This window comes from Pristiophorus japonicus, chromosome 1 (genome assembly GCF_044704955.1).
Source record: "Pristiophorus japonicus isolate sPriJap1 chromosome 1, sPriJap1.hap1, whole genome shotgun sequence".
Lineage (NCBI taxonomy): Eukaryota > Metazoa > Chordata > Chondrichthyes > Pristiophoridae > Pristiophorus > Pristiophorus japonicus.
In genome coordinates, this window is record NC_091977.1 from 198848318 (window position 1) to 198872811 (window position 24494).

A 24494-nucleotide genomic window follows, 5' to 3' on the forward strand; every position below is an offset into this window, starting at 1 on the left:
GCTCTTGCATTTCAACGGAGATGCTGGCCCAGCTCCCATGCAGTGCACAGTTTTTTTTACTAGGGACAGCAGAGGATCTTGGCTGGTCCAAGTCCTAATCTGGCGGGCCGTGACAGGTGATTTATCATTTTCAAACACTTCCATGACCATCAACAAGTTTGCAGGCTGCGCCATTTCCACCCCCGTGGTGGGCAATGGTAGCCGACTGAGAGCATCCGCACAGTTCTCGGTGCCTGGCCTGTGGCGGATGGTATAGTTATACACTGATAGCGCGAGTGCCCACCTTTGTATGCGGGCTGAGGCATTAGTATTTATCCCCTTGTTTTCAGCGAACAGGGATATGAGGGGCTTGTGATCGGTTTCCAGCTCAAATTTGAGGCCAAACAGGTACTGATGCATTTTCTTTACCCCAAACACACACGCTAACGCTTCTTTCTCAATCATGCTGTAGGCCCTCTCGGCCTTAGACGAGCTCCTGGAGACATAGGCGACAGGTTGCAACTTCCTCGCAATGTTAGCTTATTGTAATACACACCCGACTCCGTACGACGACGCATCACAAGTCTTTTACACGGGTTATACAATACAAGCAGTTTGTTGAAGCATAAAATGTTTCTGGCTTTCTCAAAAGCAATTACATGTTTTTTTTCCCCATACCCAGTTCTCACCTTTACGCAATAACACATGTAGGGGCTCTAAGAGGGTGCTTAACCCCGGTAGGAAGTTACCAAAATAGTTGAGGAGTCCCAGGAACGACTGCAGCTCCGTGACGTTCTGTGGCCTGGGTGCGTTCCTGATAGCCTCTGTCTTGGCGTCTGTAGGCCGAATGCCATCTGCCGCAATCTTTCTCCCCAAAAACTCCACTTCTGTTGCCATGAAGACGCAGTTCAATCTCTTCAGCCGCAGCCCTACGCGATCCATTCACTGGAGGACCTCCTCCAGGTTTTGTAGATGCTTGTTGGTGTCCCGACCAGTGACCAATATGTCGTCGTGAAAAACCACTGTGCATGGTACCGTCTTGAGTAGGCTCTCCATGTTTCTCTGGAAGATCGCTGCAGCTGATCGAATTTCAAATGGGCATCTGTTGTAGATGAACAGTCCCTTGGGCGTGTTGATGCAGGTGAGGCCTTTCAAAGACTCCTCCAGCTCCTGCGTCATGTAGGCCGAAGTCAGGTCGAGCTTGGTGAACATCTTGCCTCCTGCCAGCGTCACAAATAGGTCGTCCGCCTTAGGTAGCGGGTATTGGTCTTGTCGCGATAAATGATTAATAGTTACTTTATAATCGCCGCAAATTCTGACCATGCCATCACTTTTCAGTGCTGGAAGAATCGGGCTGGCCCACTCGCTGAATTCCACTGCGGAGATGATGCCCTCACGTTGCAGCCTGTCCAGCTCGATTTCCACTCTCTCCCTCATCATGTGAGGTACCGCTCGCGCCTTGTGGTGAATGGATCGTGCCTCTTGGGACCAAGTGGATCCGCACCTTCACCCCGGAAAAGTTTCCAATGTCTGGCTCAAAAAGGGAAGGAAATTTGTTAAGAACCTGGGTACATGAGGCCTCATTGACATGTGATAGCGCTCGGATGTCATCCCAGTTCCAGCAGATTTTGCCCGGCCAGCTCCTTCCAAGCAGTGTGGAGCCATCGCCCGGGACAATCCAGAGTGGCAGTTCGTGCACCATGCCCTCGTAGGTGACCTTGACCATGGCGCTGTCCAGGAGAGTGATAAGCTCTTTGGTGTATGTTCTCAGTTTCGTGTGGATGGGGCTCAGGGCTGGTCTGAGTGCCTTGTTGCACCACAGTCTCTCAAACATCTTTTTACTCATGATGGATTGGCTAGCCCCAGTGTCCAGTTCCATGGCTACAGGTAAGCCATTCAATTTTACATTTAGCATTATAGGTGGACATTTCGTTGAAAATGTGTGCACCCCGTGTACTTCAGCACCTGCCTCCTCTCTCTGAGGCTCGAAATTGCTTTGATCCACCATAGACCGATCTTCCTCCGCCACGTGGTTAGCAGGTTTTGCAGAGCTTGCAGCTCATCTGCAAGCTTGTAGGAGGTGCCCCATTGTTCCACAGCTCTTGCAAACATACCCTTTGAAGCGGCATGAATAGGCTGAATGGAAGCCTCCACAACGCCAACAAGGTGTGAATTGCCTTGCATTCATTCTTTGTTGCGGACTCTGAATCATCTGGGTCACCTGAGGCCTGCTGGCAGTTGCAGACTTGTGGTTTCTGCCCTGTATATTTCTGCTCGCAAACACAGTTCCAGTTAATTTATGAACATTGCTAGCACTTGTGTGCTGAGAGATTTGTTCGGTGTTATCAATGGTGGACATAAACACCTGTGCTATCGCAATGGCCTTACTGAGGGTCAGTGTCTCTACAGTCAAAAGTTTTCGTAGGATGGTCTCGTGACCAATGCCCAGTACAAAAAAGTCTCTGAGCATTTGCCCCAGGTAGCCATCAAACTCACATTGTCCTGCAAGTCATCTTATCTCGGCGACGTAGCTCGCCACTTCCTGACCTTCAGATCGCTGGCAGGTGTAGAACCGATACCTCGCCATCAGCACGCTCTCCCTCGGGTTAAGATGTTCCCGAACCAGTGTACACCGCTCCTCATACGACTTATCTGTGGGTTTCACCAGAGCCAGAAGATTCTTCATGAGGCTGTAGGTCGCTGCCCCGCAGACTGTGAGGAGGACCGCTCTCCTTTTTGCAGCGCTTCCTTCTCCGTCCAGCTCGTTGGCTACAAAGTACTGGTCTAGCCGTTCGACATAAGCTTCCCAGTCCTCACCTGCCGAGAACTTCTCCAGGATGCCCACAGTTTGCTGCATCTTTGCATTGGATTCGTATCCTTGTCGCCAGTTGTTGTGTTCCTAACACAGATGAGACTGCACACAGGGAGGTTAAAGTAATAGTGACCTCAGTCTTTATTAAGACACTCCAGAGTGAGAACAGGCCTTAGGGGCCTGCTTATATACAGTGCTCCCAAGGGATGCTGGGATCCCTTGGGACTTCAGGGGATGCACTCCCTGGTGGCGGAACATGGGAGTGCATGCTTTACAGATACACAACAGCAAGTATATCCCTCCTTAAATAAGGAGACCAAAACTGCACGCAGTATTCTAGATATGGTCTAACCAATACCCTGTACAGTTGTAGCAGGACTGCTCTGCTTTTATACTCTATCCCCCTTGCAATAAAGGCCAACATTCCATTTGCCTTCCTGATTATTTGCTGCACCTGCATACTAACTTTTTATGTTTTATGCACAAGTACCCCCAGGTCCCTCTGTACTGCAGCATTGTGTAATCTCTCTCCATTTAAATAATAATTTGCTTTTTTATTTTTCCTGCCAAGTGGACAACCTCACACTTTCCCACATTATACTCCATCTGCCAAATATTTGCCCACTCACTTAGCCTGTCTATGTCCCTTTGCAGGTTCTTTGGGCCCGAAATTCAGGCTCGCCCGAAACCTGACGTACCTACCGTTTTTGAAATGTTTTCATCGCCGCGTCGGATGAGGTTGCCTCTTTCGTGAAATTCAGCTTTGTCATTTTTTTGGAAGTGGACCGGAAGTCCGTCATAATGGGGGCGAAAGTGGGGTGGTAAGCAGCAGATTGCCAACATGGGGGTGGAAGTGGAGGTGGGACAGAGTCACCACCACTGTCAATCATCAGCGGAACGGTGATGACGTCATGATGTGTGTGTGTCACCATGTCTCTCCCTTCACTTAAAGGGGAGAGCCGCTGCGAGCTCTGCGAATATTTTAGATGGGTCCACTGGGTCACCAGGGTGGGTTTCGGTCGGGCCAGCGGCCTGGCACCGAAGAGGGGGTGCTAGGCTGCCTGTTGGTGGCCCGGGCGAACCCAGGGGCATATTTGGCCAGCCGATCTGGAAGTTGGCCAGCTAAAAAAATAACATGGCGGCCGCGGCATTGGGCCCTCACCTTTAATGACTGCCGCACAACCAAATCCCACACACAGACATCAAGGTACACCGACAGAAAAAGCTGTCGGTGGCAACACTCAGCGTATCGTGGATTTTTGAGCTGAATTTGGCTGGAGGTGCGGGAGATCGGTGGTGTGTCCTTTGATGACGCACTTAGGACCGGTCGGCAGCAGCGGAGCAAAAGTGTGAACCGCTGGAATATCCACCAAGGTGAATTTCGCTAGCGGCGGAAATCGGCGGCCACTGGACTCCTTTTTGGGAGACTGAATTTCGGCCCCTTTGTGTTCTCCTCGCAATTAGCTTTCCCACCTATCTTTGTATCATCAGCAAACTTGACTACATTACACTCGGTGCCTCCATCCAAGTCATTAATACATATTGTAAATAGTTAAGGCCCCAGCACCGATCACTGCGGCACCCCACTAGTTACCGTTTGGCAACCAGAAAATGACCCATTTATCCCAATTCTCTGTTTTCTGTTAGTTAGCCAATCCTCTATCCATGCTAATATATTACCCCCAACCCAGTGAGCTCTTATCTTGTGCAGTAACCTTTTATGTGGCACCTTATCAAATACCTTCTGAAAATCCAAATATACTACATCTACTGGTTCCCCTTTATCCACCCTGCAGAGAACTCCAGCAAATTTGTCAAACATGATTTCCCTTTCATAAAACAACACTGACTCTGCTTGACTGCATTATGATTTTCCAAATGTCCTGCTACTGCTTCCTTAATAATGGACTCTAGCATTTTCCCAACGACAGATGTTAGGCTAACTGGTCAAAATTTTCTTGCTTTCTATCTCCCTCCTTTCTTAAATAGGGGCGTTACATTTGCAGTTTTCCAATCTGCTGGGACCTCTACAGACTCCAAGGAATTTTGGTAGATTGCAACCAATACATCCACTATCTCTGATGCCACTTCTTTTAAGACCCTAAGATGCAGGCCATCAGGTCCAGGGGATTTGCCCACCTTTAGTCCCATTATTTTATCGAGTATTTCTTCTTTAGTGATAGTGATTGTTTTAAGTTCCCCCCTCCCAATAGCCCTTTGATTATCTATTATTGGGATGTTTTTAGTTGTCTTCTACCGTGAAGACCGATACAAAATATTTGTTCAAAGTCTCTATCATTCTCCAGTCTCATCCTCCAAGGGACCAATGTTTACTTTAGCTACTCTCTTCCTTTTTATACAGCTGTAGAAGCTCTTACTGTCTGTTTTTATATTTCTTACTAATTTACTCTCATAATCCATCTTCTCTCTCGTTATTATCTTTTTCGTCATCCTTTGCTAGTTTAAAAAATTGCCCCAATCCTCTGGCCTCCCACTAATCTTGGCAACATTGTATTCAATTTGATACCATCCTTTATGTCCTTAGTTAGCCATAGATGGTTCTCCCTTCTTTTAAAGTCTTTCCTTCTCACTGGAATATACTTTTGTTGAGAGATATGAAATATCTCCTTAAATGTCTGCCACTGCTCAGCAACCGTCTTACTCTTTAATCTATTTTCCCAGTCCACTTTAGCCAATGCTGCCTTCATACCGTTGTAACCGCCTTTATTTAAGATCAGGATACTGGTTTGAGACCCAACTTTCTCACCCTCCAACTGAATTTGAAATTCAACCATGCTATGATCATTCATTCCTAGAGGATCCTTTACTATGAGATCATTTATTAATCCTGTCTCATTACACAGTACCAGATCTAAGATAGCCTGCTCCCTGATTGGTTCCACAACATACTGTTGAAGGAAACCATCCCGGATACACTCTATGAACTCTTCCTCAGGGCAACCATGGCCAATTTGATTTGTCCAATCAATATGAAAATTAAAATCACCCATGATTACTGCCGTACCTTTCTTACAAGCCTCCATTATTTCTTGATTTATACTCTGTCCAACAGTGTAGCTACTGTTAGGGGGTCTATAGACTATGCCCACCAGTGACTTCTTCCCCTTATTATTCCTTATCTCCACCCAAACTGATTCTACACCTTGATCTTCTGAGGCAATATCATTTCTCACTACTGCACCGATCTCATCCTTTATAAACAGAGCTACCCTACCTCCTTTTCCTTTCTGCCTATCCTTCCAAATTGTCAAATACCCCTGAATATTCAGTTTGCAGCCTTGGTCACCTTGCAATCACGTCTCTTTAATGGCTATCACATCATACCCATTTATATCTATTTGTGCCGTCAATTCATCTACCTTGTTACGAATGCTGTGTGCATTCAGATAAAGATGTATTAATTTTGTCTTTTTACCATTTTTCCCTGCTTTGACCCCACTTTCTGATACACTCTTATTTTTATAGATTCTGTCCCTTCCTGTCACAGTAATTTCCCCCATCACTATCCTGATCTATTGCCTTCTCCTTTCTCTTTGACATTTTAAATTTCCGCTCACCTGAACCCTTCCCCCTACTATTTAGTTTAAAGCCCTCTCTACAGCCCTAGTTATTTGATTTGCCAGGAGAATCGAATAATTCGCCAGGAGAAGCTGTCCACAGAGATCAAATACCGTTCCCAAAGGAATCAATTACCACTGCATTGTATAAGTTCTCAGGAGAAAATTAAAAGAGCTTTTGCTGACCTCCATCTCCAGATTCATCAAACCTCTGGCTCTCTCTCACAGAGCAACATTTACTGCTCCAAAATTGCATAGCCACCATGATCCTGTTGTGTAACTACATGTGCTGGCACTTGACCCTATTATTTAAATGACCCTGTCCCCAGGAATTAGGATGGGGTCACTGGCAGGTTAAAATATCTGATGGAAGTTAGGTGGGGTGGCTTGACCCATCCACCTCCATGGAGGTGGGTGGGGGGCACACACCCACCTCCATGGCACGAACCTGGTATTGCAGTACTTCCAGGAACGGTGCAGTGGCTCTAGGCCTTTTGGCTAAGAGCATTGGCGCAGAGTGATCCTTGATGTGTGCAAGGTGACCTCTGGCGTTTGTAACCTGACAAGATGATCTGACAAAGAATTGGAAAGATTGGCAACGAATAAATTTAAAAAAAAAATATCTGATGGAAGTTCCAACCTACTATACTTCTGCCAATGTAACAGTGCCACATATCCACAAAATATTTCCAGTTATTTTTCTCCCTGGTTTAAAGAATGCTTTTTAAGTACAAAATCAGGAACCACATTTACAAATTCCTGCAAATCATCTCAAGCAAAGGGACATAAAACCAGCTCCAGCTTACAGAGTATTCAATTCAATAATTAACCAGTAAGTGCTTTTGCTACCACAGTAAACATTACAAATATTGTTAGACTGTGTTACCGACAACATCTGACCTTGAAAAACTTGGCAAATTTCTTGAGCCACATTCATGTTCCTGGCTAGGGTGCTGGGGTGGGAGGTGCAGGTGAGTAGGATGCAATGTTCAATTTACAATTCAAAACCTACAACATAGAATCATAGAAAATAGGTGCCGGAGTAGGCCATTCGGCCCTTCGAGTCTGCACCACCATTTGACAAGATCATGGCTGATCATTCACCTCAGTACCCCTTTCCTGCTTTCTCTCCATACCCTTGATCACTTCAGCCATAAGGGCCATATCTAACTCCCTCTTGAATATATCCAATGAACTGGCATCAACAACTCTCTGCAGTAGGGACTTCCCAACATCGGGAACAATCTACCTGCATCTAACCTGTCCCGTCTCATCAGAATCTTATATGTTTCTATGAGATCCCCTCTCATCCTTCTAAACTCTAATGTATAAAGGTCCAGTTGATCCAGTCTCTCCTCATATGTCAGTCCTGCCATCCCGGGAATCAGTCTGGTGAACCTTCGCTATACACCCTCAATAGCAAGAACGTCCTTCCTCAGATTAGGAGACCAAAATTGAACACAATATTCCAGGTGAGGCTTCACCAAGGCCCTGTACAACTGCAGTAAGACCTCCCTGCTCCATTACTCAAATTCTCTAGCTATGAAGGCCAACATACCATTTGCCTTCTTTATCGCCTGCTGCACCTGTATGCCAACTTTCAATGACTGATGTACCATGACACCCAAGTCTCGTTGCACCTCCCCTTTTCCGAATCTGCCACCATTCAGATAATATTCTGTCTTCGTGTTTTTGCCCCCAAAGTGGATAACCTCACATTTGTCCACATTATACTGCATCTGCCATGCATTTGCCCACTCACCTAACCTGTCTAAGTCACCCTGCAGCATCTTAGCATCCCCCTCACAGCTCACACTGCCACCCAGTTTAGTGTCATCTGCAAACTTGGAGATATTACACTCAATTCCTTCATCCAAATCATTGATGTATATTGTAAATAGCTGAGGTCCCAGCACTGAGCCCTGCGGCACTCCACTGGTCACTGCCTGCCATTCTGAAAAGGACCCGTTTATCCCAACTCTCTGCCTCCTGTCTGCCAACCAGTTCTCTATCCACGTTAGTATATTACCCCCAATACCATGTGCTTTGATTTTGCACACCAATCTCTTGTGTGGGACCTTGTCAAAATCCTTTTGAAAGTCCAAATACACCACATCCACTGGTTCTCCCTTGTCCACTCTACTGGTTAAATCCTCAAAAAATTCCAGAAGATTTGTCAAGCATGATTTCCCCTTCATAAATCCATGCTGATTTGGACCGATCCTGTCACTGCTTTCCAAATGAGCTGCTATTTCATCCTTAATAATTGATTCCAACATTTTCCCCACCACTGATGTCAGGCTAACAGGTCCACAATTACCCGCTTTCTCTCTCCCTCCCTTTTTAAAAATGGTGTTACATTAGCTACCCTCCAGTCCATAGGAGCTGATCCCGAGTCGATAGACTATTGGAAAATGATCACCAATGCATCCACTATTTCTAGTGCCACTTCCTTAAGTACTCTGGAATGCAGACTATCAGGCCCTGGGGATTTATCGGCCTTCAATCCCATCAATTTCCCGAACACAATTTCCCGCCTAATAAGGATATCCTTCAGTTCCTCCTTCTCACTAGACCCTCGGTGCCCTAGTATTTTCGGGAGGTTATTTGTGTCTTCCTTCGTGAAGACAGAACCAAAGTATTTGTTCAATTGGTCGGCCATTTCTTTGTTCCCCATTATAAATTCACCTGAATCCGACTGCAAGGGACCTACGTTTGTCTTCACTAATCTTTTTCTCTTCACATATCTATAGAAGCTTTTACAGTCAGTTTTTACGTTCCCGGCAAGCTTCTTCTCGTACTCTATTTTCCCCCTCTTAATTAAACGCTTTGTCCTCCTCTGCTGAATTCTAAATTTCCCCCAGTCTTCAGGTTTGCTGCTTTTTCTGGCTAATTTATATGCCTCTTCCTTGGATTTAACACTATCCTTAATTTCCCTTGTTAGCCACGGTTGAGCCACCTTCCCCATTTTATTTTTACTCCGGACAGGGATGTACAATTGCTGAAGTTCATCCATGTGATCTTTAAATGTTTGCCATTGCCTATCCACCGTCAACCCTTTAAGTATCATTTGCCAGTCTACTCTAGCCAATTCACGCCTCAAAGCATCGAAGTTACCTTTCCTTAAGTTCAGGACGCTAGTTTCTGAATTAACTGTATCACTCTCCATCCTAATAAAGAATTCTACCATGTTATGGTCACTCTTCCCCAAGGGGTCTCGCACAACAAGATTGCTAATTAGTCCTTTCTCATTACACATCACCCAGTCTAGGATGGCCAGCTCCCTGATTAGCTCCTTGACATATTGGTCCAGAAAACCATCCCTAATACACTCCAGGAAATCCTCCTCCACCGCATTGGTACCAGTTTGGTTAGCCCAATCAATATGTAGATTAAAGTCACCCATGATAACTGCTGTACCCTTATTGCATGCATCCCTTATTTCTTGTTTGATGCTGTCCCCAACCTTACTACTACTGTTTGGTGGTCTGTACACAACTCCCACTAGCGTTTTCTGCCCCTTGGTATTCCGTAGCTCTACCCATACCGATTCCACATCATCCAAGCTAATGTCATTCCTTACTATTGCGTTAATTTCCTCTTTAACCAGCAATGCCACCCCGACTCTTTTTCCTTTCTGTCTATCCTTCCTAAATGTTGAATACCCTTGGATGTTGAGTTCCCAGCCTTGGTCACCCTGGAGCCATGTCTCCGTGATGCCAATTACATCATACCTGTTAACTGCTATCTGCGCAGTTAATTCGTCCACCTTATTCCGAATAATCCTCACATTAAGGCATAGAGCCTTCAGGCTTGTCTTTCTAACACACTTTGCCCCTTTAGAATTTTGCTATAATGTGGTCCTTTTTGCTTTTTGCCTTAGGTTTCTCTGCCCTCCACTTTTACTTTTCTTCTTTCTATCTTTTGCTTCTGCCCCCATTCTACTTCCCTCTGTCTCCCTGCATAGGTTCCCATTCCCCTGCCATATTAGTTTGACTCCTCCCCAACAGCACTAGCAAACATTCCCCCTAGGACATTGGTTCCGGTCCTGCCCAGGTGCAGACCGTCCGGTTTGCACTGGTCCCATCTCCCCCAGAACCGGTTCCAATGTCCCAGGAATTTTAATCCCTCCCTGCTGCACCACTCCTCAAGCCACGTATTCATCTGAGCTATCCTGCGATTCCTACTCTGACTAGCACGTGACACTGGTAGCAATCCTGAGATTACTACTTTTGAGGTCCTACTTTTTAATTTAGCTCCTAGCTCCCTAAATTCGTCTTGCAGGACCTCATCCCTTTTTTTACCTATATCGTTGGTACTTATATGCACCACGACAACTGGCTGTTCATCCTCCCTTTTCAGAATGCCCTGCACTCGCTCTGAGACATCCTTGACCCTTACACCAGGGAGGCAACATACCATCCTGGAGTCTCGGTTGCGGCCGCAGAAACGTCTATCTATTCCCCTTACAATTGAATCCACGGTCACTATAGCTGTCCCACTCTTTTTCCTGCCCTCCTGTGCAGCAGAGCCACCCACGGTGCCATGAACTTGGCTGCTGCTGCTCTCCCCTGATGAGTCATCCCCCTCAACAGTACCCAAAGCGGTGTATCTGTTTTACAGGGGGATGACCGCAGGGGATCCCTGCACTACCTTCCTTGCACTGCTCTTCCTGTTGGTCTCCCATCCCCTATCTGGCTGTGTACCCTTTTCCTGCGGTAAGACCAACTCACTAAACGTGATATTCAAGTTATTCTCAGCATCGTGCATGCTCCAGAGTGAATCCACCCGCAGCTCCAGCGCCGCAATGCGGTCCGTCAGGAGCTGTAGCCGGATACACTTCCCGCACACGTAGTCGTCAGGGACACCGGAAGCGTCCCTGACTTCCCACGTACTACATGTTCCCACAGGAGGAGCATAACACGTGTCCAAGCTGTCCTGCCATGACTTAACCCTTAGATAAACTTAAATTGGCAACAACAATGTTAAATGTTACTTACTGATATAGAAAAGAAAAAGAAAAACTACTCATCAATCACCAGCCAATCACTTACCCTCTTGGCTGTGAGGTCACCTTTCGATTTCTTTCTACTTCTTTTCTGCCTTCGCTCCCGGCTGCAGCTGCACCAGCTGGCCTCTTGTAGGCCTCAGCGATCTCCCGCTCCGCCTCCCGACACGACGCAACTGCTCCCCGGACTGACGGGCCTCTTGTAGGCCTCAGCGATCTCCCGCTCCGCCTCCCGACATGGCGCTGCTGCTCCCCGGACTGACAAGGACTGCTCTGTCTGTTTTTGCTTGCAGGATGTCACCAGTCTCATTTACCAATGGGAACCTGTTCAACCTTCGCCGCCTCCAGGTCAGATCCAAGGTCGTTCCATCCTCTGTCATCGAACTACAGTACACGGACACTTGCGTCTGCGCACATTCAGAGGCCGAACTCCAAGCCATCGTCAACATCTTCACTGAGGTGTATGAAAGCATGGGTCTCACACTAAACATCTATAAGACCCCGTCAACCTGACCCCGCCACACAGCACTGCCTCCTGGTCATCAAAATGGATGGTGCGGCCTTGGACAATGTGGACCAGTTTCCATACCTCGGGAGTCTACTATCAGCAAGGGCAGACATCGATGATGAGGTCCAACACCGCCTCCAGTGTGCCAGCGCAGCCTTTGGTCGCCTGAGGAAGAGAGTGTTTAAAGACCAGGACCTCAAATCTGGCACCAAGCTTATGGTCTACAAGGCAGTAGTGATACTCGTCCTTCTATATGGCTTAGAGACTGAACTACATCTCAAAGCGCTGGAGAAGTACCACCAGCACTGCCTCCACAAGATCCTGCAAATCCACTGGGAGGATAGACGCCCCAACATCAGTGTTCTCGCTCAGGCCAACATCCCCAGCATCGAAGCACTGACCACACTCAACAAGCTCTGTTGGGCGAGCCACATCGTCTGCATGCCCGACACTAGACTCCCTAAGCAAACGCTCTACTTGAACTCCTACACGGCAAGCGAACCCCAGGTGGGTAGAGGAAACGTTTCAAGGACACCCTCAATGCTTCCTTGATAAAGTGCAACATCCCCACCGGCACCTGGGAATCCCTGGTCCAAGTCCGCCCAAAGTGGAGGAAGAGCATCCGGGAGGGCGCTGAGCACCTTGGGTCTCCATGCCAAGAGCATGCAGAAATCAAGCGCAGACAGCAGAAGGAGCATGTGGCAAACCTGGCTCCCCACCCACCCATCCCTTCAACGACTCTCTGTCCCACCTATTACAGAGACTAATTCCCGCATATGACTGAACAGCCACCTGAGAACTCACTTTTAGAATGGAAACAAGTCTTCCTCGATTTCGAGGGACTGCCTATGATTATGATGGATGATTACCCAATTGGGATGGATGCTTGTGCTACCTCCAATGTCAATTTTCAGAAGCCATGACATTTTGTGGCCTGGATTCTGTCAGAAGCATGGAGTTCTTCATATTAAAAGCGCCACGAATGGTGGGAGTAACATGCAGGGCCACTGATGGCACATCATCAAAGTGCCATTAAAACACAAGCCAATGCCCTAATGCAGGGGTAACCAAATTTAGCCTCACCCAAAAAGTCCAGGCAACTCAGTTGTATTTGGGCTTACTTCTTAGTTGCTTGTTTGTCCTTTTTGAATTCTGTGGGCCTGGTAGATTGGAAAAGCAATTTCTTAGCTGTAGTGCCTCATTAGTGGGTAAATCGTAATTCAAAAACATTCCATATTAGTATCATAACTTGGACAAATAGTGGGAAGCCTATCAGTGCACTGTGCTATTATGCAGTGGTTTGAATTTAACAACAACAGCAACGATCTGCATTTATATAGCACCTTTAAGGTAGAAAATGTCCCAAAGCACTTTACAAAAAGGGAACTGAAAAAATCCATGTGGGAGAGTTGGCTGAAAGAGTGGTTGAAAAGAAAGGGTTTGAGAAGGTATTTTAAAGTGAGGGAAGAAGTGGTGAAATGGAGGGTTTTAGGGAGGAATTCCAAGAATAGGGCTGAGGTGGCTGCAGGCTCCGTCACCAATGGTGAGCCGAAGGGGATTGGGAATGAACAAAAGGCCAGAGTTAGAGGAGGCCCAAAGGGTGGAGGACGAGCCCCTTTCTGAAGCTCCTCCGCCTGGCCATACCTACCCTGCCTAACCACCATGGTAATGTCATGGCTCTTAACACCAAGTCACACTCTCGCCTACTCCTCTGGCATCTTCTCCTTCTTCAAGCATCTTAACCTGTTCCACCCCTCTCGCCTCTCCTTTAAAATCCTCAATGTTCACGAACCCCCATGATTCTCCCTGAGATATCCACCCTTCTTTCTTCCCTCCGCATCCACGCTGAGCAACTTTTCATCTCGGTGACTTCTACCTCCATCTCAGCTCCCCTTGCACTTTCTTCTTTTCATTGGATTCTTGTTCTTCCTAAACTTCTTCCGCCATATAAATTCTCCCATCCTTATTTATCACCACCCCCTCAACATTGCCATCTAACATTGTCTCTTTAATCATCGCAAGAATCCTCCTCAATCGTCTCCCAGTGGCTGAAGAGCTCCTCTCAGAGTCGCAATGCGGATCCCGCCCACTCAGGGGCACAACGGACATGATCTTCACCGTGCGATAAATCCAAGAAAAAATGTAGGGAGCAGCAACAACCTCTGTACATGTCTTTCTTTGACCTCACAAAGGCCTTCGACACTGTCAACCACGAGGGATTATAGAGTGTCCTTCGCAAATTCAGCTGTCCTCAAAGATTCTGCACCATCCTCCGCCAGCTTCACAATGACATGCAAGCCGTGATTTTTACCAAAGCAATCCACCACAGACCCAATACAAGTTCAGACCGGGGTCAAGCAAGGCTGGGTCATTGCACCAACGCTCTTCTCAATCTTCCTCACTGCAATGCTTCATCTCACCCTTAACAAGCTCCCTGCTGGAGTGGAGTTAATCTACAGGATAAGTGGGAAATTGTTCAACCTCCGACGCCACCAGGCCAGATCCAAGGTTGCTCCAACTTGTCAGTGAATTACAATATGTAGATGACGCTTGCGTTTGTGCACACTCGGAGTCCGGACTCCAAACCATCGTTGAGACATTTACTGAAGCGTACGAGAGTCTGGGCCTCACATTAAATGTCAGTAAGAGAAAGGTCCTCTACCACCCAGCCCCCGCCTCACAGTACTGCTCCCTGCTATCAAGATCAATGATGAGACCTTGGACAATGTGGACCATTTCCCATACCTTGGGAGCCTACTATCAGCAAGGGCAGACATCGATGGCAAAGCCCAACACTGCCTTCAGTACGCCATTGCAGCCTTCGGCCGCCTGAAGAAAAGAGTGTTCGAAGACCAGGATCTCAAACACGTCACCAAGCTCATAGTCTACAGAGCAGTAGTGATAACTGCCCTCCTATATGCTTTAGAGACATGGGGCTAGAACCTCCACTTTTTTGCATGCTTAATGCCCACTTAAAGCCCATCTTACCGCTGAAATGACGTCTAATGTCCATATATCGCCCATTTTGGCACAAAATGGAAACTGACGGGCATATTGCCGAGCGTTACTTTCCCCATGTGCTTAACGCCGGGAAAACATATTACCGCCCGCCCACTTTTTTGGGGCGAAATCATCAGAATGGGCGAATTCAACACTCATAATATCGGCCAGTGTTACTTTCCGCATGAATTTAACGGCGAGATTCAATATTAACGCCCGCCCATTTTTTTTTGTCGTTAAAGAGCATATTTACCAAAACTAGCGGCCATGAGATCGCCCAGTGTCACTTTCACCACCTCGCACACATATCGCCCACAATATCGCTCGCCCAAAAAAACGCCCAGAAAAAGTGGAACTAACCGGAACTAAACACAGCGTTATGGACGCCGTGTTCTAGATCACATGTCGCATCCTTTAAAAGGCTGCTGTACTTCAACCTCGGCAGAGTTCGGATGTATTCTGCAGGTCGTTGGAGTTGATGTGAACATCTGTAAAAACATCTTGACCATACTGTGACCGATTGGAATTGAAGAAGTGTCTTCATCGGGAATTTCCTTGTTTGTGAGCAATTGGTGGAAAACAGAGAGCTACTGAAATGGGGCCTGTCCTTTCTCGTCCTCCCTTGGTGACCAATTACATGCTGCAGACTCGACATCGCCGAAGGAATGCTCCACTGCATTATGTGCCCAATGTAAGACGTGACAGACTGATGAGGAAGACTAGACGTTACACCCCCCGCAAGTACAGGGAGAAGCGTTCTTACCTCGACTTGCCCGACACCACCTGCCTTCGGAGACTGCGCTTCCACAAAGAGGTTATCACTGAGTTATGCCAGCTGATAAGGGCAGATCTGCAGCCTGCCAGCACCATCAGTGCTGCACTGTCCGGCGAGGTCAAAGTCCCCACGGCACTGTCGTTCTATGCCTCGGGTTCTTTTCAGGCTGCAGCTGGAGACATTTGTGGACTTTCTCAGCATGCCATACATCGTCACTGAAGCCCTGTACACACGCAGGAGGGACTTGATCAGCTTCCCTATGACCAGGGAGGCACAGAGTGAGAGGGCTCTAGGATTCTCCAGAATTGCAAACTTCCCCAAGGTGCAGGGAGCAATAGACTGTATGCACATCGCGATGCGGGCACCTTTTCAGGATGCTGAGGTTTTCAGGAACTACCAGAGAGAGGAAGAGGAGGACGAGGAGGCGGACGCTGACATCGGCCCAGACAATCAGGTTGACACTGAAGCCATGCCCCCGCCCCCCTGTAGACAACATGAAAGGGCCCATGGTGGCATGATAGCTGCAAGAGCCTTATGTCAGGAGCTCATCAATGATCGCTTTGCCTGAAAGAACGTTGGTGTTACTTACAAGGCTGACACACTGCTGGGTGTACAAGTCATACATCAATGGTGGGCATCACCTTGGTGACAGTTGTAAGTTGATTGAAGTTAAGTGTGATTATACCTTTTGATGTTAAAGAATCACTAGCGTGTAATGGTGCAGTTATCTGAGCCAATGTGCTACAAGGTTTCGTTAAATAAAAAGCATTTAAACCGGACATTAGTCTGAAATCATTTCTATACAAACCAACCCTGCCCCTCACCCTCGCTTCTCCTCCCCACCTCTACTCCTTCCTCATCCCCTCCTGACTCCAAGCCACCTGGCCAAGGAGCTCCTTAGGCGATGCTTCATTGGCGGGGGGATGAGGAGACGGTGACGGCCGAAGCGCTGCTTGGACGGATACGGGAGAGGACGGTCCCGAGGTGGGAACGTGCTCCAAGCCAGAAGCAAGATGTTGCTGCTGGCTCTCATGTGTCGTTGGTAAAGGGGGTGCGGCACCTTGGGGTGCAGTGTGGCGCTCTGGGACCACTGGGAGCCCTCTGCCACCAGTGTTCCTGGCTACCAGCTCCAGGGCCTCCTCCATCCCTTCCATGTTATATCTTATTTGTTGGACAAAAACTCGGTGTCAACTATGTTCTGGGTGCTTAGTAGGCTTTTTGCTACTGGTGAATCTCCATCATGCCTCCCACAACAGCCAGACAAGCAGACACCACAGCCACACATGCTTTCAGTGCCTCTGAGCTCCCTCTCTCTGTCTCCTCTTCTGCGCATGTCATTATGACCCTTGACCTCCTGAATCGTGGGAATCAAGCGTTGCCATGCCGTTGCTAAGGACAGCCACACTTTACGGCAGCAGGTCAGAAAGATTTTATGCTACCGCCCATTTGATATCATCGCGGTAACGCCCATTTTCAAAAATGGAAACTAGATGTTTTGAGAATGGGCGAGAAGTCGGCGATCTGAAAACCCTTTTTTAATGCCCTCCCCGGAAATAACGCCCATTTTTGGGCGATAAGCACAAAAGTGGAGATTCTAGCCCATGGACTATGTACAGTAGGCACCTCAAAGCATTGGACAAGTACCACCAACGCTGCCTCTGCAAAGTCCTGCAAATTCATTGACAGGATAGGCGCACCAACATCAGCATTCTCTCTCAGGCCAACATCCCCAGCATCGAGACTCCGGGGGACTTTGTCTTGGTCACTGATGATCATTTTCTTCTATCCCTTATCACCCAAATCTGCTTACACATTCCAATTACTTTTCTTTCTATATCTGTCCCTGGAAAAATCTCACACCCAAGTTGCTTACAAACTCTCTCCTACCTAGGCTTTGGCCCTCCATTCATCATGATACTGCAGCTGTTGATTTGCTCAATCACACATTCACCTCCACCCTAAATGCCCTTGTCTCTAATCATGGTTTACTCCCCAGTGCAGCCCCCATCTTCACTCCCATAAATCCAAGAGGTGCAGACTTGAGCATATCTGGCACACAAGCGGTTTAGCCATCCAGCAACAGATCTGTTGGACCACATTAAGCTCATCTGGACCTCACTCTCCTCTGCTGTAATCACCCCAGGAACAAGGATCATCCCAAGCTTGATGTGGATCTCCAACCCGCTCCACCCTCACCTCTAACAACAAGTGTGAGGTTCATGGAATTCTTTGTCACCAAGATAGAGACCATGGGGCCGAAATTGTCCCGCACTGGATTTGCAGCGCATAATTTGAATTTGTGGGTCGAGTTGCACCGGCGCTCTTTCCCAACAAGCCAAAGCTTACCCCAGGACCCTCTACGCTAGCCATGAACACACATCTCCCTCTAGATTTTCCTCCATTTCCCCCATGCCCCCTCCAAGTTCATCTTATTCTTGTTCTTTTAACTCCATTCCCATTAGACTACCTTCTCTTTCTGGCCGTCATGCTGGCTGACATTGTAAAGCATTCTCTCTTCTCAAGCACTGTCCTCCTCCCCTTCAAAACTGTTATCGTCACCTGCTTCCTTAAAAACTCCATCCTTGATTCCTTGGTCCTTGCAAATTACTGCTCCAACTCAAACTTCCCTTACTTTCCAAAATGTTTCTGCCTGCCTCCTCCAGAGCCCCAAAACTATGCTACCCAAAGCCACGAACAATATTCTCTGCAACTATGGTACATAATCCCTCCTTGTTTGCCTTGACTTTTCTGTAGTGTTTCATATGATTGACCACACCATCCTCAGTTATATAGCACCTTCCACAATCCTGCAGATTCTACAGTTTACTGACCTGCATTTTCAGGCTCCTTGAGTTTACATCTCATCATTCTTTCTTGTTTCGTTTCCATTTCATTCAACAGTATTGTAATCGACTCATGCTGTCTAATATACTGAAATGATAAATGAGTAGCTCTGTGCAGTAGCATATAGAACACATAAGACTGGAACTGTTTACCAGACCAATTCAAGAAAATATTTCAGACTTCTAAAACATTCAGTGTACTTTCTATGGTACTTACATAATATGGACTTTCTGAGTCTTTATCATTTGGTAAAGCTGGTGGCATTTGCTCATCATCACAAGAGGCAGAGTTATCATTTGAAGGACCTGCAAAATACATATCGTGTGTCTATTTGGAGGGATATCAAAACTAGATTTACCAATCAGTAGTCTTTGTTTTCTTGACAGAAGGGGCTGGATTCTCTGCTGCAATCTGACCTAATTTTGCTGCAGCACCTTTTACAGTGCAGCATTTATTAAACTCACATGTACAGTGACAGAAGAAAACAAAATCAAATCATACCCCAAGGTAAAAAGGTTTTACGTCAGAGAACCCCTGTTTTAACACCTCCACTTCACACAGAGGTTGCCACATAGCTATGCCATCTCTTGGAGGGTGACCTGCAGACAACTTGTTCCACAGAATGGCTCTTCCGGTGGGATGCAATAAACATTTAAGCAACCAGATCCTTCCAAGCCACCGCTGGTAACAAATCAGTCAGCTGGTTGTCCACAAATTCACCAAGCAAATGGCAAATGCCTAGTTTGCAAAGTACAGCATATTAATTACTTTCCATGAGAAAAGAAGACGTCAGCTCGACAGAGCACAGAACGTTTCCCAGGCCTCATAGAAAAATGGCACCTAGTTACTGTACAGATCTGTTGTGTAAGGCTGAGTACTGTTTAACTCCAAGAGGTATGACCTTGGCTCTGCTTTATTAAGGCCCAAAGTGACTAATATACAAAATAGTTGGCCTTTTATACTTGGGCTGCACACACATGCGTGCAGCCCAATGGCCTCCAACAGTGATGTCATCTAGTGGCTAGTGATCCCAAAAGTACATATATGACAAGACCCTTGTGCCTGGCTTCCATCTCCTGACAGGCAAGGTGCACTGCTGTCCTCCACGGGGAATGTCCTGAAGTGACAAAAAGGGGGTTCTTCACACCCACCTCGTACAGCAGCATGACCGCTTTGCCAACCCTCAAACAGTGATTTGGTACTTGCCCTGTTCCAACATGTACACAGACTCCGGTTCATGCTTCCATATTGTATTCTTTTTATTCCCTTGGCGACGGTTGGCGACGGTTGACAAATATTTTAAGTTATGTGAGCAATTATAGTTAAGTGGGTTGTCAAATCTGATTGGACCTATTCCAGGAGGTTGCATCACATGACTTACCATAGGCAATGATCAGTCATTTCCAGATACTTGCCAGTTATAAAGAAGAGTGATTTGGTTATTCTGTTATTTAACTCCTTACTTATTAGTAATTACCAACCAGGGGCATAACTAGAGATATACTTTATAATCGTATGGGACAGGGAAAATGAGGCTTGCTGCTGTTCATATTTGGTGCTCCACAATGGGAGTCTAACACCAAAACTTGCAATCTCAAGTCTACGAAGGGCATGGAGATCCACAGTGCAGAGTGACAACGAAAAGTTGCTACCTCTAAAGTAGCTTTGTGCAGCGACTAAACTTTGTTTTATGCACTCGTGAAGAATCATGTCTGCTATTGGATGGTGCATTGACATAAGGAACTGTCAGGCAAGTGAGTGTGAACTTAAACAAGAGCTTCATTTGAATTTTAATTAAACCCTTGAGTTGGCTAGGACAACAAGCATAATCAATTTGCAGAATAGAGATAAAGGAAAAAGAAATGTGTCATGTAGGTAATGCTGTTTGTAGCCACCAGATGGTGTCATTGTTGGAGGCCACTGAGCAGCATGCACATGGTGCTGCTCTGGTATAAAAGGCCAGCCATTTTGTGAGTCAGGCACTTTGGGCCTAAATAAAGCAGAGCAAGGTTGTGCCTTGCTTAGTTAAACAGTACTCAGTTTGAACCTTTAATGCATACGTAACATTTGGCGATGAGAATACAAGAACCTTTGTTTGCAAAATGAGCACGATTGGATTTTTTGAGCGATTCGTGGAGGGAAAAGATTGGGCAGATTTTGTGAGCCGTTTGAACCAGTACTTCGTGGCCAACAAAATGAAGGGGGTCGACGATGCAGATCGGCGCCGGGCCGTGTTCCTCACTGTGTGCAGTTCAAAGATCTACGGTCTGATAAAGAATCTAATCATGCCTAGTGATCCAACAGAGAAAATGTACGAGGAGTTGTGTACATTGGTACGGGAGCACCTCAAGCCAGATGACAGCATCATCATCTCGAGATACAGGTTTTATACACATGTTCGATCGGAGGGCAAGAGCGCCGACCTGAGACGTCTAGCGGGACCGTGCAAGTTCGGGACGGTATTGGCAGACATGCTGCAGGACTTCTTTGTTATCGGTATCAACCACGAGGTGATCCTGCGCAAACTTCTGGCGGTGGTGGAGTTGGATTTAAAAAGGGGCATCCACATTGCTCAATCATATATGACGACGGACAGGAGTCTAAAGCAAATTGCGGTGAAGAACCGAACCTTGGCAAGTACTGTAAATGCGATTGATTCGGCGTTCGGCAGAGCGGCACATGTCAGGGCCAATCCGGCTGCGTTCGCAAATGATTCGATGTTCAGCAGAGCAGCACATGGCAGGGCCTATCTGGCTGTGTTCGTGAAATCTGTGGTTGCCCAAAGTCTGCCAGCGGGAATGTATCTGACTTCTCCGTGTTGGCGTTGTGCGGAAATCATCGGCACCAGCAGTGCCGATTTAAGCAATTTAGTTGCAAAGTCTGTCTGAGAGTGGGGCATCTCCAGCGCAAGTGTCTGCAGATGAGCTAGCGAGCTGCGACACACCACGTGGAGGATGAGAGTCAGACTAGCGCAGATCCTGATACGCAATCCGAGATGCCAGAGGAGAAAGTGTATGGACTGTACTCTTTTATAACCGAGAGTAAACTTTGATCAACATGAAGTTGAAGTTTAACAGGATACCAGTATCGATGGAACTGGACACAGGGGCGAGTCAATCGATCATGAACGAGAGGGCAATTAATAAACTGTGAGATACCAAGATTGTGAGGCCCAGGCTGAGCCCTGTTAACACCAAGCTGCACACGTACACCAAAGAACTGATAAAGGTGATTTGCAGTGCACAAATTAACGTGTCGTATAATGGTACGGTTCACGAGTTACCACTGTGGATTGTTCCAGGCAATGGCCCAACGCTGCTCGGCAGGAGCCGGTTGGAGAAAATCAGATGCGACTGGAATGACATAAAGGCTTTGTCGTCGCAGGAAGATACATGTGCCCAAATATTGAGCAAGTTCCCCTCGTTGTTCAAACCGGTAACTTCACGGGAGCCAAGGTGCAGATCCACGTGGACTCAGATGCAAGACCCATCCATCATAAAGCTCGGGCAGTGCCGTATATGATGAGGGTGAAGGTCAAAATTGAACTGGACAGACTCCAGCATGAAGGGATCATGTCACCGGTCGAATTTAATGAATGGGCCAGCCCCATTGTTCCTGTGCTGAAAAGTGATGGCACAGTCAGAATCTGTGGAGACTACAAGGCTACGATCAACAGGGTTTGGAAACAAGATCAGTACCAATTACCGAAGGCTGATGACTTGTTTGCGACGCTAGCCGGAGGGAAGTCATTCACAAAACTGGACTTGACATCGGCCTATATGACGCAGGAGTTGGTCGAGACGTCGAAGAGACCTACTTGCATTAACACGCACAAAGGACTGTTTAATTACCACATTTGCCCATTTGCAATTCACTCGGCTGCAGCAAAGAGGAATATGGAAAGTCTACTGAAGTCCCAGAACCGTCGTGTTCCAAGATGATATCCTGATCACCAGTCATGTCTCCAAGGAACATCTGAACAACCTGGACGAGGTTCTACTGCGTTTGGATAGAGTGGGACTCAGACTTAAACGCTCGAAGTGCCTCTTCGAAGCCATCAAGAATGCACCCAAGCCGCAGAACGTGACAGAGCTGCGTTCGTTCCTGGGTCTACTCAACTACTTTGGTAACTTCCTACCTAAATGGAGCACCTTACTTGAACCACTACACATGCTAAAGGCGACAACTTGGTTTGGGGCGCATCACAAGACAGAGCTTTCGAGAAAGCCACCAATCTGCTTTGCTTGAACAAGCTGCTGGTACATTATAACTCATGTAAAATTTAGTTTTGGACTGTGATGCATCGTCATATGGAATTGGTTGCATGTTACAACAAGCCAATGAGTCGGGGAAACTTCAACCTGTCGCGTATGCATCCAAAAGTTTGTCTAAAATAGAAAGAGCCTACAGTATGGTAGAAAAAGAAGCGTTAGTGTGTGTGTACGGTGTTAAAAAGATGCATCAATACCTGTTCGGTTTGTAGTTTGAAGTAGAGATCGATCACAATCCGCTCATTTCGTTGTTTTCTGAGAGCAAAGGTATCAATACCAACACTTCATGTCCAAAGGTAGGCGCTGACATTATCTGTCCCACAAAATGCAATCTGCTTGAATAGACAGTTCGTCCTTGCGACGAATGGAAGGTTTGGCCTCCTCGCACATTTGCTTAGGTATGGCAGACCAATCCCCTTTGAGGATGCAACCCTTTACCACTGATATCATCGGGTCCTGGCTGGTCCAGGTCTTAACTTGTTGAGCCATGACAGGGGTATCTTTACTCTCTAAATCTGCCGGTTGTGGCGTTTCCACCTCCGGTGTGGGCAAAAGCAACCGGCTCAAAGCATCGGCACAATTCTCTGTGCCAGGTCTGTGGCGAATGACATAATTAGGTATTGATGCATCTTTTTAACACTGTACACACACGCTAAAGCTTCCTTTTCTACCATACTGTAGGCTCTATGATTATATCATTCGCCACAGACCTGGCACAGAGAATTGTGCCGATGCTTTGAGCCGGTTGCCATTTCCCACACCAGAGGTGGAAACACCACAACCGGCAGATTTGAGAGTGAAGGTACCCCTGTCATGGCTCAACAAGTTAAGACCTGGACCAGCCAGGACCCGATGATATCGGTAGTAAAGGGTTGCATCCTCAAAGGGGATTGGTCTGCCATACCTAAGCAAATGTGCGAGGAGGCCAAACCTTACATTCGTCGCAAGGACAAACTGTCTATTCAAGTAGATTGCATATTGAGGGGCAATCGAGTTGTAATGCCGAAGAAAGGGAGAGAGAAGTTTGTGCGTGAGTTACACAGCATACATCCTGGTATAGTGATGATAAAGGCCATCGCCAGGTCTCACGTATGGTGGTCAGGAATTGATTCCGAGCTGGAAGCATGCGTGCATCAGTGCAACACCTGCATGCAGCTCAGCAAAGCACCAGCGGAATCGCCGCTGAGTCTTTGGTCATGGCCATCCAAACCTTGATCCAGGATCCTTCCTAAGCAAGATGTTTTTAGTGGTGGTGGATGCTTATTCGAAGTGGATAGAATGCATAATCATGTCATCCAGTACGTCCATGGCAACCATAGAGAATCTCAATGTCATGTTCGCGACACATGGTCTGCCTGACATAGTGGTAAGCGATTCTGGGTCGTGCTTCACCAGTCAGGAGTTTCAGGAGTTTGTAAAACTTAACGGCATAAAACATGTAAGGTCAGCACTGTTCAAGCCTGTGTCCAACGGGCAAGCAGAACGTGCAGTGCAAATTATCAAGCAAAGCATGAGGAGAGTAACCCAAGGGTCACTGCAGACCCACTTGTCTTGCATACTGCTGAGTTGCAGGACATGACCCCACACACTCACAGGGGTCTCGCCTGCTGAACTCATGATGAAAAGAGGTCTTAAGACCAAGTTACCTCTTGTACACAAGGATTTAAGTAATCGTGTTGAATACAGAAGTCAGAGTCAACAAGTTTACCATGATCGTGC

General features: G+C 47.0%; 1 protein-coding gene across 1 annotated transcript in view; it reads right to left on the minus strand.

Moving 5' to 3' along the window:
- Nucleotides 1-24494, minus strand: part of LOC139260133 (ankyrin repeat domain-containing protein 31-like) — a 294522-nt gene that overhangs the window by 56237 nt on the left and 213791 nt on the right. Inside the window, exons 18-19 of the mRNA XM_070876378.1 lie at nt 18721-18809; nt 18492-18591 (exon numbers count right to left, since the gene is read on the minus strand). Coding sequence (XP_070732479.1) covers nt 18492-18591; nt 18721-18809 — 189 coding nt within the window. The remainder of the gene's footprint in view (nt 1-18491; nt 18592-18720; nt 18810-24494) is intronic.